General features: G+C 49.2%; 1 protein-coding gene across 7 annotated transcripts in view; it reads right to left on the reverse strand.

Annotated features, from left to right (window-relative positions):
• NWD1 (NACHT and WD repeat domain containing 1) overlaps positions 1–17,911 on the reverse strand; it is a 73,329-nt gene continuing 55,418 nt past the window's right edge. For 6 of the 7 annotated variants that reach the window (XM_086698719.1, XM_025915852.2, XM_086698720.1 and 3 more), the window contains 5 exons: positions 16,119–16,273; positions 14,412–14,688; positions 11,524–12,074; positions 8,401–8,506; positions 4,893–6,853 (listed from right to left, as the gene is read on the reverse strand). In XM_086698719.1, the coding sequence (XP_086554845.1) occupies positions 6,552–6,853; positions 8,401–8,506; positions 11,524–12,074; positions 14,412–14,688; positions 16,119–16,273 (1,391 nt within the window). In that variant the 3' untranslated portion in view covers positions 4,893–6,551. Of the gene's footprint in view, positions 88–4,892; positions 6,854–8,400; positions 8,507–11,523; positions 12,075–14,411; positions 14,689–16,118; positions 16,274–17,911 lie in introns of those variants that run through there. The other variant, XM_086698723.1, reaches the window with a different exon arrangement.

The raw sequence follows: 17,911 nt of genomic DNA on the forward strand, positions 1-17,911 counted from the left end.
TTAAACTTAAAGATCAAATTGACTTTATTCAACAATTTAAGAATTGGGCGGTATCCTGTCTAGCAAACAGAAAGGAGCTCCAAGGAGCTGTAAAAAAGTGGAAGGATTTTATAGACAGAAGGGGGCAAAAAACCCCACAACAACCAGATAATCTTATCTTTCTTTGGGGGATGGAGGGAGTCTATCAAGTGGATTACCTCACTAGTGCTGACCAGGAAATTCCAGACCTACTGGTTAAGATTACAGTCCTGGGAGGGGCTTACAGTGCTATTAAATTAGGTATTAAGTCTTGGTTTGCTGATGTGAGGTTTAGCACAAGTGACTCTATTATAGGTCTCTTGTTTCTTTTTTATTTTTTTAAGTTTATTTATGTTTTAATTTATTTTTTATTTTTATTTTTTTACATTTATTTATTTTTGAGAGACAGAGAGAGAGAGAGAGACAGAGCACAGTGAGGGAGGGGCAGAGAGAGAAGGAGACAGAGAATCCGAAGCAGGCTCCAGGCTCTGAGCTGTCGGCACAGAGCCCATGGCGGGGCTCGAATTCACAAACCACGAGACCATGACCTGAGCCGAAGTCAGACGCTTAACTGACTGAGCCACCCAGGTGCCCAAGTATTTATTTATTTTGAGAGAGAGAGTGCAGGGGAGGGGCAGAGAGAGAATCCTAAGCAGGGTCTTCACTGTCAGCATGGAGCACGATGTGGGGCTTGAATCCACGAACCATGAGATCATGACCTGAGCTGAAATCAAGAGTCAGATGATGGGGGCACCTGGACAGCTCAGTCCGCTAAGCACCTGACTCCAGCTCAGGTCACGATCTTGCATTCTGTGGGTTCGAGTCCCCCATCGGGCTCTGTGTTCACAGCTCAGAGTCTGGAGCCTGCTTCAGATTCTATGTCTCCCTCTCTCTCTGCTCCTCTCTTACTCATGCTCTGTCTCTGTCTGTCTGTCTCTCTCTCAAAAATAAACAAGCATTAAAAAAAAAAAGAGAGAGTCAGACACTTAATCAACTGAGCCACCCACGCACCCTTGTTTCTTATTTAACATGTATGTCAACGTAGGTTTATCAAGTGTAACTAAGTTACTTGATAGTAGGGGAGGCTGTGCATGTGTTGGGGCAGGGGGTTCATGGGAAATCTCTGTACCTTCCACTCAATTTTCCTGTGAACCTAAAACTGCTTTTTTTTAAACTTTTTAAAATTTAAGTAGGGGCGCGTAGGTGGCTCAGTCGGTTGAGTGTATGACTCTTGATTTCAGCTCAGGTCATGATCTCATAGTTCATAGGATCAAGCCCTGTGTTTGGCTCTGTGCTTACAGTGTGGAGCCTGCTTGGAATTCTCTCTCTCTCCCTGTCTCTCTGCTCCTCCCCTATTGGCATGCATATGCACACACGCTCTCTCTCAAAAATAAATAAAAATGAAAAAGAAGTAAAAAAAAATTATGTAATCTCTATACCTGACATGGGGCTTGAACTCACAACCCTGAGATCGAGAGTTGCTTCTTCTTCCGACTGAGCCAGCCAGGTGCCCCCTAAAACTGCTTTAAAAAGTCTGTTTAAAAAAAAAAAAAAAAGGTTACCCTGAATCGAATCAAGCCCTTAAGACCAGGATCAGCACACTTCTGTAAAGGGCCAGATGGCAAACATTTTTGGCTTTTGGAACCATACATTCTGTGTCACTAATGAAAGCTGCCGCTGGCGATATGTAAATAAACGGGTATGGCCATGTTCCAATAAAACTTTATTTACAAAAATACGTGGCAGGCCTGCAGGCTGATTTACTGACTCCTGCTCTAGAATGTAAGATATTGGAGAGACAAAGCAACCACATGCAACACGTGAACAAATCTTGATTGGGTCCTAGTTTGAAAGAAACCGCCATATAAGATGTTTTTTTTTTTTTTTTAATTTTTTTTTTTTCAACGTTTATTTATTTTTGGGACAGAGAGAGACAGAGCATGAATGGGGGAGGGGCAGAGAGAGAGGGAGACACAGAATCAGAAACAGGCTCCAGACTCTGAGCCATCAGCCCAGAGCCCGACGCGGGGCTCGAACTCACAGACCGTGAGATCGTGACCTGGCTGAAGTCGGACGCTCAACCGACTGCGCCACCCAGGCGCCCCCATGCATTTTTTTATCCATGTTGATTTTAAAAATACAGTAATAAAATATTCTTCGATGGCTGAGGTTTTTGGTGCGCCCTGAAACCTTGTGCCTCACTGTCCTCACCCCATTCCTGGCCCTTGCTTTGAAGTGGTTTAGCAGAAGATTGACAGCGCTAGGAGAGTTGTTCAATCGTGATGGTGAACCGATGTGTGTTCATTGTCCTTGTATTACAACTTGGCTATAGACTGGAACATTTTCACACTGAGTGAATGAATAAAAAGTCCGTAGACTTTTAAAATAAAGTAAAAGTTAAAAATGGGGGCGCCTGGGTGGCTCTGTGGGTTAAGCAGTTGGCTCTTGGTAGCCGCTCGGGTCACGTTCTTGTGGTTGTGAGATTGAGCCCTGGGTCAGGCTCCACGTGTGGAGCCTGCTTGGGATTCTCTCTCCCCAACCCCTACTCTGTCCCTACCCAGCTCATGCTCTCTCTCTGTCTCAAAAATAAATTTTAGGGGCGCCTGGGTGGCGCAGTCGGTTAAGCGTCCGACTTCAGCCAGGTCACGATCTCGCAGTCCGTGAGTTCGAGCCCCGCGTCGGGCTCTGGGCTGATGGCTCAGAGCCTGGAGCCTGTTTCCGATTCTGTGTCTCCCTCTCTCTCTGCCCCTCCCCCGTTCATGCTCTGTCTCTCTCTGTCCCAAAAATAAATAAACGTTGAAAAAAAAAAATTTAAAATAAATAAATCTTTAAAAAAAATTTTTTAATGTTTATTTATTTTTGAAAAAGAGAGACAGAACGTGAGTGCGGGAGGGGCAGAGAGCGAGGGAGACAGAATCTGAAGCAGGCACCAGGCTCTGAGCTGTTAGCACAGAGCTCGACGTGGGGCTCAAACTCATGAACCATGAGATCCTGACCTGAGCCAAAGTCGGACGCTCAACCAACTGAGCCACCCAGGCACCCCTAAATCTTTTAAAAATAATAAAATAAAATCTTTTTTAAAAGGTTCTCATCACAAGAAAAAAAAAGTGTAACTATGTGTAGGGCTGGATGTTAACTAAATTTATTTTGCAACACGCAAATATCGAATCATTATGTCATACACCAGAAACTGATAGAGCGTTATGTTAATTACATCTCAATTAAAAAAATTTTTTTAACGTTTATTTATTTTTGAGACAGAGACAGAGCATGAACGGGGGAGGGGCAGAGAGAGAGGGAGACACAGAATCTGAAACAGGCTCCAGGCTCTGAGCAGTCAGCACAGAGCCTGACGCGGGGCTCGAACTCACAGACAGTGAGATCGTGACCTGAGCCGAAATCGGACGCTTAACCGACTGAGCCACACAGGTGCCCCTACATCTCAATTTTAAAAAGTCCTTGGAATTTAATATAAATTAATTCCTGTTGCAAGTACGTTCCAATCATCTTGGGACACTCCAATTTTTTTTTTCAACTGTCCAGGAGTAATTGTGTATTAAAAAAAATCTTTTTTAAGTTTATTTATTTATTTTGAGAGAGAGAAAGGCAGGGAGGGGCAGAGAGACAGGGAGAGAGAGAGAGAATCCCAAGCAGACTCCACACTGTCAGCACAGAGCCTGACTCGGGCTCGAATCCATGAGCTGTGAGATCATGACCTGAGCCGAAACCAAGAGTCAGACGCTTAACCGACTGAGCCACCCAGGCACCTCAAGGAGTAATTGTTCAAGGCGCGACCCTTCTCTCTCAAAAGTATCCCAGTTTGGATGCAATGTTACATGGTACTGCTTAGCGTAAGACAGCAAAGTGGGGCTTTCAGCCTGGCTCTGCCCTGGCAGGGGCATCTCTCACAAATCACACCTCCTTAAAGCACAGGGCTTGCCAAACATTCATAGCAACCAGACTCTCTCAAATGAAAGTTCACTGCAAAAACTCCCAATAGTACAACAATTCAGAGTAGCATTTTATTGGTAAAATTTCTCTTCTATGTTCAAATTAGTATTTACGTAAAAACAATGGATTCTCACTGAGGCCGTCGAGATGGGCGCACACATTTAAAACCATACGATGTAGCTGAAATCTTCACTCTGTCACAACATCCACTTTATTTCTGCGTTGGGTGAAACCCCTGATCCACAGAGGAGTGGCAACGAGTCGCTGTCTTTTCAAGGCCTCCCCTCAAAATCTTGGTTAAAGGAAGACGGCAGGAGAATCCTAAGTTAGTTATCTCCGCTACCTTAAAAGCTGCTTCCTAACCCAGCTGAACAGGCATCTTTAAATTACGGTTTAAAATATGTTTTAAAAATGGGATTTGATACTCATATCCACGCAAATGCCAAAGCCCTTTTGGGAACCCTAGTTTGGGAAACTACTGAATAAGACAGTCAGTAGGGTCACATGTAGCTTAAAAGCCTCTGTTTCTTTTTTTTTTTTAATTTTCTTTAAAAATTTTTTTTTCAATATTTATTTATTTTTGGGACAGAGAGAGACAGAGCATGAACGGGGGAGGGGCAGAGAGAGAGGGAGACACAGAATCGGAAACAGGCTCCAGGCTCTGAGCCATCAGCCCAGAGCCCGATGCGGGGCTCGAACTCACGGACCGCGAGATCGTGACCTGGCTGAAGTCGGGCGCTTAACCGACTGTGCCACCCAGGCGCCCCAAAAGCCTCTGTTTCTAAGGTTGCTTGTTCTGAAATTGTCTGGAATCCGACAGAGGGGAGAGGCTATGACAGGTTTGTTATTTTCATGCCTGCTTGACTCACGAAGCCGGCTCCTGAACTAGAGACACACGGGCTAAATGTGCCTGTAGCTGTAAATTTGAGTCAATCGTTACCTTTTTTTTTTTTTTTAATTTACATCCTAATTAGTTAGCATATGGTGCAACAATGATTTCAGGAGTAGATTCCTTAGTGCCCCTGACCCATTTAGCCCATCTCCCCCCAACCCCTCCAGTAACCCTCAGTTTGTTCTCCATATTTATGAGTCTGTTATGCTTCGTCCCCCTCCCTGTTTTTATATATTTTTGCTTCCCTTATGTTCATCTGTTTTATATCTTAAAGTCCTCATGTGAGTGAAGTCATATGATTTTTGTCTTTGACTGACTAATTTCACTCAGCGTAATACCTTCCAGTTCCAACCATGTAGTTGCAAATGGCAAGATTTCATTCTTTTTGACTGCCGAGTAATACTCCATTGCATATATATATCACATCTTCTTTATCCGTTCATCCATCGATGGACATTTGGGCTCTTTCCATACTTTGGCTATGGTTGATAGTGCTGCTCTAAACATGGGGGTGCGTGTGTCCCTTCGAAACAGCACACCTATATCCCGTGGATAAATGCCTAGTAGTACAATTGCTGGGTCGTAGGGTAGTTCTATTTTTAGTTTTTTGAGGAACCTCCATACTGTTTTCCAGAGTGGCCGCACCAGCTTGCATTCCCATCAGTCGCTAACTTTTAAGAATGGGGAGAATGTGACATGAAAGTCTGGGTTTCTGGCTTTGTTTACAACAACAGGAAGCTGGCGCCAATGAGCGGCTTTCCCCGCAGCCATTCTGGGGTAGAGTCAGGGTGCCCATGCCCGCCCCAGGCAGAGCACATGTCCTCCACACGTCCCCACGGTCTCCATCACTCTCTGCTGCTCACCCGGGTGCCTGGCCATCATCTAGATTATCCACTGGCCCCCGTGGGCATTTGAGTGTGTCACCTGTGGTACAGATGGTCACGCTTCTGAGACTAAAATTGGAGCGAGGTGGCTCAACAGGACTGGGACGGGAAAGCTCCTGGCTCTCTTCCCTCAGAGCCCCTGCACCCCAGGCTTGAGAGTTTGAGCAAATCACAGCTACCTGCCAAGGCTCGGTTTCCTTGTCTGTGAAATGGATGCAGAAACTCCTACCCTCCCTGAAGTGTGGGCTGTGATAAGGATCAGACAATAGCACCTGATGCTTTATAAATTAACGATAAAGCTCTGTGGTCCACCTCTGTGGTTTGGTGAATCTTACATCCAGCCGTCCTCCCTTTGCCCTGTACCACCCCCCAGTTTCCCTCCCGGGCACAGTCCCTCCCGTTCTCAGGCAACATGCTTGGGCCGTATTGACCCCATCCCCAGCCCCAGTGGACACTGGGTCAGGCTGGCCAATCACAGCACGGCATTCACCCAGAGATAGGTGCACGAGCCCACTGGGGCCAATCGAATCGGGGCCAGCACTTCGGTTCAGACTGCTGGCAAAGGGAAGGTCTCTTTTCTACTGAACTTGGCCGTCATGTTGCTAACCTGGGGGTGGCGGGTTCCTGGGGGAACCCAGCCAACAAGCAGGAGAGCAGAGTGGAAAGGTGGTGAGAAACAGGGTCTGAGTCATATAATCTGGGGCTTTGGGTCTGGATAGACATCAACACGTACATTCTCTTTGCTTCAACCGGACTGAAGGGGGGCTAAGTCACTGGCGTCTCATGCCCCCATGGGGGAGGGGGTTCTACACGAGCAGGCAGACTTGTGAGCGTTTGTTCGATTTGCACGCATTTCCCTGGGCACTTGCTGATCTCGAGTCCTGGGGGACTCCTGCGACAGCCGCCGCTTCGTCTCTCTGCCTGGATTTGACCTTCCACACTGCCTTCTTGAAGTTCTTGAGAGGGTCCTGCTGCGAGGCTCTTGACGAAGGGTCCTGGAAACGCTCCCGGATGAGATAGCCGTGTCTCGTGGGGGCGATGAAGCCATTGGAAGTTGGGATGATTCTGTTCACCACGGCGTGGACAAACTGGACAGCCAGCAAGGTGCCTTTTTGGGTGGGGGTTGGAGGGACAGCAGGGCACACATGAGACCATGGGGGCCACAGAGATCCAATGTCACACACGTGAGAGTTGGCTGCGCGGGTCACATCCTTGCTATGCCTCTTACTAGCTTAGGCACGACGACGTCTAAACTCTCGGGAGTCCCCCCCGCCTCGTGGGCGACGTGGGAATGAGAGCCGAACCTGCCTGCTGAGGAGAATTCTAAGGTTCCAAGATGTTAAGTGTGTCAGGTGTATCGGTCTCAGCCCAGAGCGAGCTCGGTAAAGGTTATTATTGGAGGAGGAGGAGAAAGAGAGGTTGTGCACCTGCCCGGGCTGGGCTTTGAAGGCCGCAATCCGCAGACCGCAGCGCCCAAGCCATCTGTAACTTTTTTAACCTGCAGATCTTTGCCACAAACATTAAGCTACGCTACATCGGATTGCAGTGTATTTGATTACAATGTATTCCAGTCGACCTGATATCCATTCACCCACCCACGCGCTTTGTGACCTTGGGCAAATCTCTTAACCCCCCTGAACTACAGCTTCGTCACTTGTTACGTGGGGGGTGGGGGGGGGGGGCGGGAGCTAACGGCACGGATGCCCTGCCCAGGGTCAGAAGGGTTCCTTTCTCTATAGATCACGTAGGAGGGCGACAAAGGCAGACGAGCGTCACTGTGTGACCTTGGGCGGTCACCTCACCTCTCAGAGCCTCAATTTTTGCTCTGTAGAATGAGGTGGCTGCCAAGGGAATTCAATGGCCCGGGAACAGGACCCCGTACACAAGAAGTGTTAACTCTCATTAATATGCCTTTAGGGTAATACTGACCACACCGAGAGCTGGGAGGTTTGCAAGGTGGCTGGTCTTAAGCAAGCTGGCCCCTATTGTTTAGGGGGCCTGGGGCAAGAGAATGAATCAGGGCCCGCATCCTATAAGGTCCAATGCATAAATGTTGGAAATCTAGACAATAAACTATTCAGTGAACTATGCTCTGTCCTCCTACATTGATGGATGTGTCTTCGGAACCACCTGGAAGGTCATGTTGTGTTGAGAATTCTCAGGGTCCTCAGTTCCATACTGGAAAGTCATGGTGTGAGAGAGTCCCCCGCTCTTTGTGGCTTGGCCCCTCCTCTTCCCTCACTCAGCTTTATCCTACAGTCCTCGGGGCCTCACACATATGCACGTGAACCGCCTACCCAGCTCATGCACCCAGACTCCAGGCTCATCACCCATGGCCACCCCCCAAGTCCCGGGGTGTTCACACTAGGGGCACAGTCCACCCTCAGAAGGATGGACCCGGAGAAGAGGGCTGCCCAGGCCCTAAAGAGGGCACCTCCCAGGTGGGGAGAATGTTCCAGGTATCCAGAGCACGGGTCTAAAAAGAGGAGGTGTAGCTCTGGGGGGGGCCTGTTCCCGTGACCCACAGACACCTCTGTAAGCAGAGGGACCCAGCTAGGGGAGACCAGAGCAGAGCCCTGTAGTGCCCAGAGCCCAGAACAAGGCACTCCTCGCCAGATCTAAGCTCAGTCTTGCCCTCAAAGCAAAATGACTCACCATCCAGCACACTCCAGACGATGATGGAGCGGTCCTTTAAGCCCGCATACACGTACTTGTCATCCTTGGAGAAGCAGAGACACTGGACTCCTCTACAGTAAGAATTCTGTTGAAAAAGACAAGGTGATCTTGGAGCGCCTGGGTGGCTCAGTCAGTCAAGCATCTGACTTCAGCTCAGGTCACGATCACAGTTTGTGAGTTCAAGCCCCGCGTCGGGCTCTGTGCTGACAGCTCGGAGCCCGGAGGTTGCTTCGGATTCTGTGTCTCCCTCTGTCTCTGTCCCTCCCCGGCTCATGCTCTGTCTCTGTCAAAAATAAAACATTAAAAAAAAAAAAAAAAAAAAGACAAGGTGATCTGGATTTCAAACTGAGAGTCCCCTAGGACTCTGCATGAGTCTCTGCCTGAGAGTCACCAAGGCATCTGCATAGGAAGCCGGCCTTGGAAGCCCCTCATGCGGGACGGATCCAATGAAACCCTGGAGAGATCGTAGGACCGATATTCCCAGGACCAAAACACATCTTCATAGGGACGGGATTGAGAGCTTTACAGGCATTTTGCATTGGAGAGCAGGAATTATCCGTTTTAATTTCTTTTTTTTTTTAATGTTTTATTTATTTTTGAGAGAGGGACAGACAGAATACGAGTGGGGGAGGGGCAGAGAGAGAGGGAGACGGAATCCATGAAGCAGGCTCCAGGCTCTGAGCTGCCAGCATAGAGCCCGACGTGGGGCTCGAACCTGTGAACCACGAGATCATGACCTGAGCCCAAGTTGGACACTTAACCGACTGAGCCACCCAGGGCGTCCCTATTAGTTTTAACTTAAGTGACCCCAACTATACAAGCATTAACTACAGTGGTATTTTTTTTATGTGTATTTTTGAAAGAGAGAGAGAGAGAGAGAGCGTGCGCAAGTGGGGAGGGGCAGAGAGAGATGGGCACAGAGGATATGAAGCAGGCTCTGTGCTGACAGCAGAGAGACTGATGCGGGGCTTGAACCCATGAACCATGAGATCATGACCTGAGCTGGAGTTGGATGCTCAGCTGACTGAGCCACCCAGGCGCCCCAGCTACAATGGTCTTTAATTAAATGCTATATGCTAAATGCAGCATGGCATCCTAGAGCCTAGAACAGAAAAGGGAAATCCGTTGGAAAATATGTGATCCCAGTCAAGTTGGTAGCTTAGTTAACAGCACCGTCCCCATGGTAACTCATTAGTTGTGACTAACGTACTCTAGTCACATAAGAGGTCGACATCGGGGAAGCCAGGTGAGGAGTGTGTACAGGAGGACCTTTGTAGGATCTTTACAACTCTATAGACCTAAAACCATTCCAAGATGAAGTTTATTTACAAACAAAAACAGGGAATGAATAAATAAATAAATAATAAATAAATAAATACATGACAGGGTGCGTGGGTGGGCTCAGTCAGTTGAGTGTCTGACTCTTGATTTGGGCTCAGGTCACAATCCCAGGGTCGTGGGACCGAGCCCTGTGATGGCTCCACGTGGAGCCTGCTTAAGAGTCTCTCTCTGTCTCTGCCTCTCCCCTCTCCCTCTCTCTCTCAAATTAAAAAAAAAAAAATTAGAAAAAGAAAAAAAGAAAGAGCTAGGTGTATTTAACTGCTGGGGTGATATTTTCCACTCAACAAGATGAAAGGTTACTTACAGCCCAGCCTTATAGTGGCTTCCTAAAAATAAATGTCAGATGGGATGGGAGCTTTTTTTTTTTTTAATGTTTATTTATTTTTTTGAGAAAGAGACAAAGCGCGTGGAGGGGAGGGTCAGAGAGAGAGGGACAGAATCTGAAGCAGGCTGCAGGCTCTGAGCTGTCAGCACAGAACCCAAAGCAGGGCTCAAACCCACGAGATCATGACCTGAGTTGAACTAACTGAGCCAGGACAAAAGCCTTTTAAGATGAAACTATACATACTGTCTCTCTTAGTTACAAGATCATCTTCCTATGTTTATGAATAGTTTTTATATCTTACAACCAAAGGTCTGGCCTTCGTTCCCCATTTGAAAGACTGGAATAGTAACACCAACCTTATGAGATCATTGTAGGGATTACATTATAGAAGGATATTCTAATATGCATTTTCATATAGTATATAATATGAATATATGAATATATTTATGGCAGCTCTTAATTCTATTGATACAAAAAACTAGAATAGCTCCTTACGAGGTGGGCAGTACGGATTCTAAGACACTTCATACGTTAGGGAGTCAGTTGCCAGTTTCCCTCTTCAGACCTTCACAGCTGCTGTTCCTTCTGCCAAGAATGCTGTTCCGCCAGGCTCATTTGACTTTCTTAAATAGCAGCCTCTACCCCCTTTACCTTGTCCTATTTTTCCTCAAGGCTCTTCTTACACACTAGCCCTTTCCCACAAACATTTGTCGAGCCTTGAGGACATGTCAGGAGCTCTCCTAGGGATGGGGGCCACCTCCATAAGCAAAACACAAAAGCCCTCACCTCTGTGAGCCCTCACAGAACTCACACTGTCTCCCCTCTTGAGAACGTGGCTCCGAGAGGCGGGACGGCGTGGCCTCTGGCCACACCTAGAAATCAAAACTCTTGGGCACAAGAATGGCTATCAGGATTAGGGTAAGGAGGGTGAGGCCGGGGTGTGCCGTGCAGGATCTGATCTTTATTTAAAACGATATCTTGGGGCATCTGGGTGGCTCAGTCGGTTGACCGTCCGACTTCGGCTCAGGGCATGATCTTGCAGTTTGTGAGTTCAAGCCCTGCATTGGGCTCTCTGCTGTCAGTGCAGAGCCCGCTTCGGATCCTCTGTCTACCTCTTTCTCTGCCCCTCCCCTATTCACGCTATCTCTCTCTCTCCCTCAAAAATAAAAAAAAAATGTTTTAAAAGATTTCGCTCTCTTGCGTATCTTTTGCATTTGTTTCGATTTTTGTAAACACTGCCTTAAAATAGCGTCTCTCTTGATTGCCGAGTTTCGGGGCAGCCCCTTAAGCTCTGCTCCCGAGGTGAGCGTCTCTCACGGGCCCCACCCTGCTCCCGACCCTGGGTGATGGCACACGGTATGCACTTAATACAGGACACCTGTCATCAGCTTTCTAACACCGGGACCTAGCCTGCACGAGGTGTGTGGGCCACGCACCGTGTAGCTCGTCTCGAATCTCCACTTGCAGGCCTGCAGGTCCCAGAGGCACAGCAGGGCTTCCTCGGATCCGCTGACCGCCAGCTGCTCCTTGTGGCTGACCTGCACACAGGTGACCCGGCTCCCGTGGGCCTCCAGAGGGAACACTTTGGAATTCGCACACTCGTAAAGGAAGAGCTCACCGTCGGTCATGCCGTAGATCACGCGGTAGTCAGCCAGGACGGCCACGCTGGAGATGGTCTCGGGCAGCTGGGTGTAGAAGCTGTATGTTGGCCCATCGACAACCGGACAGGGATCCCCGGGGCTGATGTCCAGCACCAGGATGATGCTGTCATAGGCGATGGCCAGGCGCTCCTCCCCTTGACTAAGGGCCATGCAGTTGATGGCTTTCCGGGCCTCGGGAGGGGGGATGCACATCACATCCCGTCTGGAATTCAGGGGGAACACCAGGACGACCCCCGAAACGAGGCCAGTGAAAAGGAGATTGGCCTGCTGGGCCACCTCCAGACATCTGACCTCACTGGAGGCATCCAGGACGTCCTGCTCCTCACCTGCCACGGAGAGAAGGTCGCATCAGGAACAGCTCAGAGGAACGGGCTCGCTCCGCAAATTGTTAAGGATTTTGAAAACCGCTTTCATTATCCGTATTCCCCCCCACCCTGGTTAACACTTTCTGATGACTTCCTGCTCCCCATCGGGACAAACGGACACGTGGACACACATGAGCGAGCTCTCATCCCAGATGTTTCCTTTACAAACGTCTGTAAAGGGCTGGAGAGTGAATTTTTTTTGCCTTGCAGGCTGTATGCTCTTAACCCTTAACCTCTTAACCCTGAGGTTGAAGCCCCCAACATGCCGCACGCAGGCAGTGTGTGTCTGATCTGGCCCGCGGGCCCCAGTTTGCGGGCTTGTATCTCATTTCCCATCGTGCCCCCTAGCTTCGTGTCGGGCTCCGCCCTACAACTAGTGAGCAAGTGCCTCAAGCACAGTCACCTCGTCTGTCCTGCTCACTGCCAACCACAGAGCCCGGCCCTGTGGCCAGCACTAACCAAACATCTGCCAAATCCATGAATGCAGGAGGCCGAGAGTGAATCTCTTTTCTCATATTATCGTTAAAGAGGGATTTCTGTACCTCCATCCGCCCCCATGGGGATCACAGCAGACACAGTTGGTGACGTGTCCAGACTCCCTTTACGGGCCAGGGCACCCAGACCCTAGGCTGCTCACTGCCCTCAGGTGAAGGGAGCCCCTCATCTCAAAATGCTTAGGGGGTTCCCCCACCACCCAGAACGGCCTGTAGCCAGTGACTGCCTGATGTGGGGATATAAAAGACTAGCCCTTGGGGTGCCTAGGTGGCTCAGTCGGTTAAGCTACCGACTTCGGCTCAGGTCACGATCTCACGGTTCGTGAGTTCGAGCCCCGCGTCAGGCTCTGTGCTGAAAGCTTGGAGCCTGGAGCCTGCTTCGGATTCTGAGTCTCTCTCTCTGCCCCTCCCCCACTTGTGCTCTGTTTCTCAAAAATAAATAAACATTAAAAAAAAAACAAAACATGACTAGGGGCGCCTGGGTGGCTCAGTCGGTTGAGCGGCCGACATCGGCTCAGGTCATGATCTCGAGGTTTGTGAGTTCGAGCCCTGCGTCGGGCTCTGTGCTGACAGCTCAGAGGCTGGAACCTGTTTCGGATTCTGTGTCTCCCTCTCTCTGACCCTCCCTGTTCATGCTCTGTCTCTCTGTCTCAAAAATAAATAAACATTAAAAAAAAAAACCACGACTAGGGGTGCCTGGGTGGCTCAGTCGGTTGAACGTCTGACTTCGGCTCAGGTCATGATCTCGCGGTTCGTGAGTTCGAGCCCCGCGTCAGGCTCTGTGCTGAAAGCTTGGAGCCTGGAGCCTGCTTCGGATTCTGAGTCTCTCTCTCTGCCCCTCCCCCACTTGTGCTCTGTTTCTCAAAAATAAATAAACATTAAAATAAATAAATAAATAAAAAGACGAGACCTCTTGCTTCTGAGGTGCAGTTTACAGTCTAGGTCCTCCCCCACCTGCTCGCTCAGCCCTCCCCCTGCCCCTGCCTGCTCTGATCACCCCTGCTTAGGTTTCTCCCGGGAGCTCCCCTCAACATACCCCTTGTGCAAACTTTCCCATCACGTGCCCTGCTTCCAGGAAACCCAAACGAAACCAGGGATTGACAACCAGATGGTCAATTACCCACATGTTGGAAATTTATCACATCAAGTCCTGATCTTTATTAGCCACTGTCAACCTGACTGCAGTTATGGGGGTGCTATGGACTGAATGTGTCCCTTCAACGTTTATTTATTTTTGAGACCGAGAGAGACAGAGCATGAACGGGGGAGGGTCAGAGAGAGAGGGAGACACAGAATGTGAAACAGGCTGCAGGCTCTGAGCAGTCAGCACAGAGCCCGACGCGAGGCTCGAACTCACGGACCGCGAGATCGTGACCTGAGCCAAAGTCGGACGTTCAACCGACTGAGCCACCCAGGCACCCCTGAATGTGTCCCTTCAAATTTGCATGTCGAAACCCAGCCCATAATGTGATGGCGTTGGCCAGGAGGCTTTGTGAGGTGATTTGGCCATGAGGGCGGAGCCCCCACGATGGGATAAGTGCCCTTATACAGGGGACAAGAGGGCTTGCACTCCTGTGAGGACCTAATGAGAAAGTGGCCATCTGCAACCAGGAAGCCGGCTGTCACCAGACACGGATCCGCCAGTGCCTTGGCCTTGGCCTTCCCAGCCTCCAGAACCGTGAGAAGTAAACGTCTGTCGTTTAAAACGCCCAGTCTCTGGTGTCTGGTTAAAAGAACCCAAGCAGTCCCGGACAGGAGCTTTGGTTCTTACCCACACAAATGGCCGTGCTTATATCTTACAAACCTTCTGCTAAGTCCCAAATGGTGACTTTGTTCTTGTCCCCAATCTTGGGGAAGTAAACGTAGCTTCCATCGTGTGATACCGCAGTGAGGCCAGTGCGATCCAGAAACGGGGTAGAGGCCCTTGGCTGCTGCACAGACGTGAGATCCCAGACTTTGAAAGATGAGGACTGCTGGGAAGCAGATGCCACCAAGGCCCCACCCCAGACCAACAGGCTCACGGGGGCCCCGACGCCTTCCAAAACATCCAGCAGGGTCCCCTGCTCCGACAGACTCCACACCTGAGGATGGACAGCAGAAGGCCAAAGCTGACTTCTTCCTTACGCTGTCATAGCTAAGAAATATGCATGAACCCATTTGTCCACCTCTGGTGAATTCTCAGGCTGCAGTTCAAGGGCCTTCTCCACCCCCTCAAACCTCCCCACCCCTCACCGAGCCGCTACCACAGCAGTTCTCAAAGTGTGGTCCAGGGAACCCCTAGAGGGTACCGCCAGGCATTTTCAGGAGGGCTTGCAAACACAAAACTGTTTTCATCATAATTCAAGATGCCATTTGCCTTTCCTACTCTCTTCCTCTCACAAAGGAGCGGTGGAGGTTTCCAGAAGCTATGGGACATGAGATGTCACACCAGATCAGAGAATGCAGAATCAAGTACGAGAAGCCAACGGTCTCCTATTGAGCCAGACACGAAAGAGATTCGTCAAAATGCGCAACCACGCCACTCTTCTCGTGAGTTTTGTCTGTTCGTTTCAGAAACTACAGGATTTTCGTAAAAGTGCGTTATTACATTGACACGTAATGTTCATGAATCAACGGAGAAGTATTTTTGGATGTCCTCGCTGCTAATTTTTAATATGGTAATTACCATCAGGGACCAAATGCAACGCGGGATCCTGGACTGGATCCCAGAATAAAGAAAAAGAGGACATTTGTGGGCAAGCTGGTGAAACTACAGAAGAATTTGCAGACCGGTTAATAACAGTATTGTCCCAATATAAATGTTTCAGTTTTGATAAAGGGCCCGGGGGGACATGAGACGGTAACATCGAGGCAAGCAGGGTGTAGACGAGATAAATATGTATCCTAAAACTATTCCCCAAATAAATCATTTGTTAAGAATATGTAAATCCAATATATAAATCTATAAATCAAACTGATATAACCCACTTATTGAGAATCTTTGGGATCCTTGAGAACCTTTAAGAATGTAAGGAGGTCCACGGGGCGCCTGGGTGGCGCAGTCGGTTAAGCGTCCGACTTCAGCCAGGTCACGATCTCGCGCTCCGGGAGTTCGAGCCCCGCGTCGGGCTCTGGGGCTGACGGCTCAGAGCCTGGAGCCTGTTTCCGATTCTGTGTCTCCCTCTCTCTCTCTGCCCCTCCCCCGTTCATGCTCTGTCTCTCTCTGTCCTAAAAATAAATAAATGTTGAAAAAAAAAATTTTTAAAAAAAAAAAAAAAAAAAAAAAAAGAATGTAAGGAGGTCCTAAGGCCAGAACGTTGGAGAACTGCTACTTTAGTATGTGCTTTTCCCACCAGAGTGAGAACTTTGAGCTCGGTGGGAATTTTCTGCCATTTCCTCCCAACCCTTCTCCACTCTGAAGGCCAAAATCCTCCCCGTTTTTTCACGTTCCGTGGGAATGCTATCCCCTTCCTGGGAGACCTCAAGGATTATACTTTTCTATTCCAGACGCGGAGTGAGGATGACCTCTGACCTGAATGAGGGCGTCCCGGGACCCAGTGACAATCAGATTGTTCTCAGGACCAAAACTGGCTGTCTCCACGGTGTCCTCGTGTTCAAGGTCGGTGGCCATGAATCGATGAAACCCCTGTGAGTCTGCCAAGAATATCCGGACGGATCTTCCAAACCCTGAAAGGGCAGGGATGGGATTATCCCTTTCATTCCTGGAGGAGCTTGACAGGAGTTCAGTTTAGTCAACAAAGATTTTTTTGAGCACCGACTACTTGGCTGTGGAAGCAACACGGTGGCGAACAAGAGAGACATGGCCCGGGCCATCGCACAGCCTAGAGTTGTCAGGTGCAGGGGTGGGAGGCAGGGGGGTGGGGGCGGCAGCTGAAAACAGTGATCAATAACCTTGCAGAAAACAGCCAAGTTATTTATTATCACAAGACTGTGAGTTTCCAGAGGGCTGGGACTGCCTGTTGGGGCTGCTCCTGGTATCCCAGAACTCAGCAAAAGGTGGACATAAGGTAGATATGTTTTGAAGACGGAGGGAAGGAAGGGAGGGAGGAAGGGGGTAGGGAGGAGGATAGGAAGGACAGGAAAATAGTTGGAATCTGCGATAAGGGCAATGAAGTCAAGGGGACTGGCTGCTATGAGAAAAAAATGACACAGAGACACGTGTGGCAGACAAGGCATGAAGGGGGAGACCAGAGAAATGTGGCCACAAGTCAAAGAATCACAAGGCAGAAACTAGAAGGGGCAAAAAAGGGTTCTTCTCTGGAGGCTTTGGAGGGACCATGACCCTGCCCACATTTTTTTTTTTTTTTGAGTAATTTTTTAAAGTTTATTTACTTATTTATTTAGAGAGAGAGGAGGAGAGAGACAGAGCATGAGCAGGGGAGGGGTAGAGACAGGGAGAGAGAGAGAATCCCAAGCAGGCTTCCCGCTATCAGCACAGAGCCCAATGCAGGACTCAAACCCACGAACCGTGAGATCATGACCTGAGCCGAAACTAAGAGTCAGACGCTTAACTGACTGAGCCAGCCAAGCGTCCCTGCCCACATCTTGATTTTGGACTTCTGGCCTCTAGAATTGTGAGGAAAGAGATTTCTATTGTTTTGAGCCACCACATTTATGTGGTAGTTTGTTACAGCAACCACAGGACCTTTGAGTGGACATCTGAGAAGGTGGCAGGCCCTGGAAGGGTGGGAACAGCCTGGGATGACCAGGAGGTAGGAAAGGCCTGCGTGTGTGTCTCAGGAGCAGCACAGAGGCCAGTGTGGGTAGAGCAGAGTGAAGGAGGGGGAGGGGAGGGAGGGAGAGCCTTGCTAGATTTAACACAAAACAAAACAAAACACCCAACAGGACAATGCCATTGAACAGAATTTCAGATAAACAGTGAAATTGCTATTATTAGCAGAAGTAGATCCCAAATATTACGTGGGGTATATTTATACTGAAAAGTTGATTTGTTGTTTATCTGAAGTTTCACTGGGCGTTCTATATTTTACCCGGCACCCCACCCAAGGGGGATTGCTCATTGTGTTCCAAATATGGGCTGGGTGAAGTGTTTTGTTAAGAGGGCCCCTGGCAGTGCAGGAAAGAGGGCCCCAAGGCCAGATCATGCAGGCCAGGACGTGGTGGGGGCAGGGGGGGATGGTGTGGGACTCTTGTGCTATGCACGTGGCCTGCACCAGCCCAGTTTAGACTCCTGGAAACCCCTGAGTCAAGTCAGCTGGGGGCTGGCCGCCATCTGATTGCCTCTCCAGGCCCTCCATGCAATTGTTTTATTGAACTACACTTGAACCTGAGGCTCACACAGAA

This window comes from Puma concolor, chromosome A2 (assembly GCF_028749965.1).
Source record: "Puma concolor isolate L17-30 chromosome A2, mPumCon1.1.hap2, whole genome shotgun sequence".
In the NCBI taxonomy this organism is placed as follows: Eukaryota; Metazoa; Chordata; class Mammalia; order Carnivora; family Felidae; genus Puma; species Puma concolor.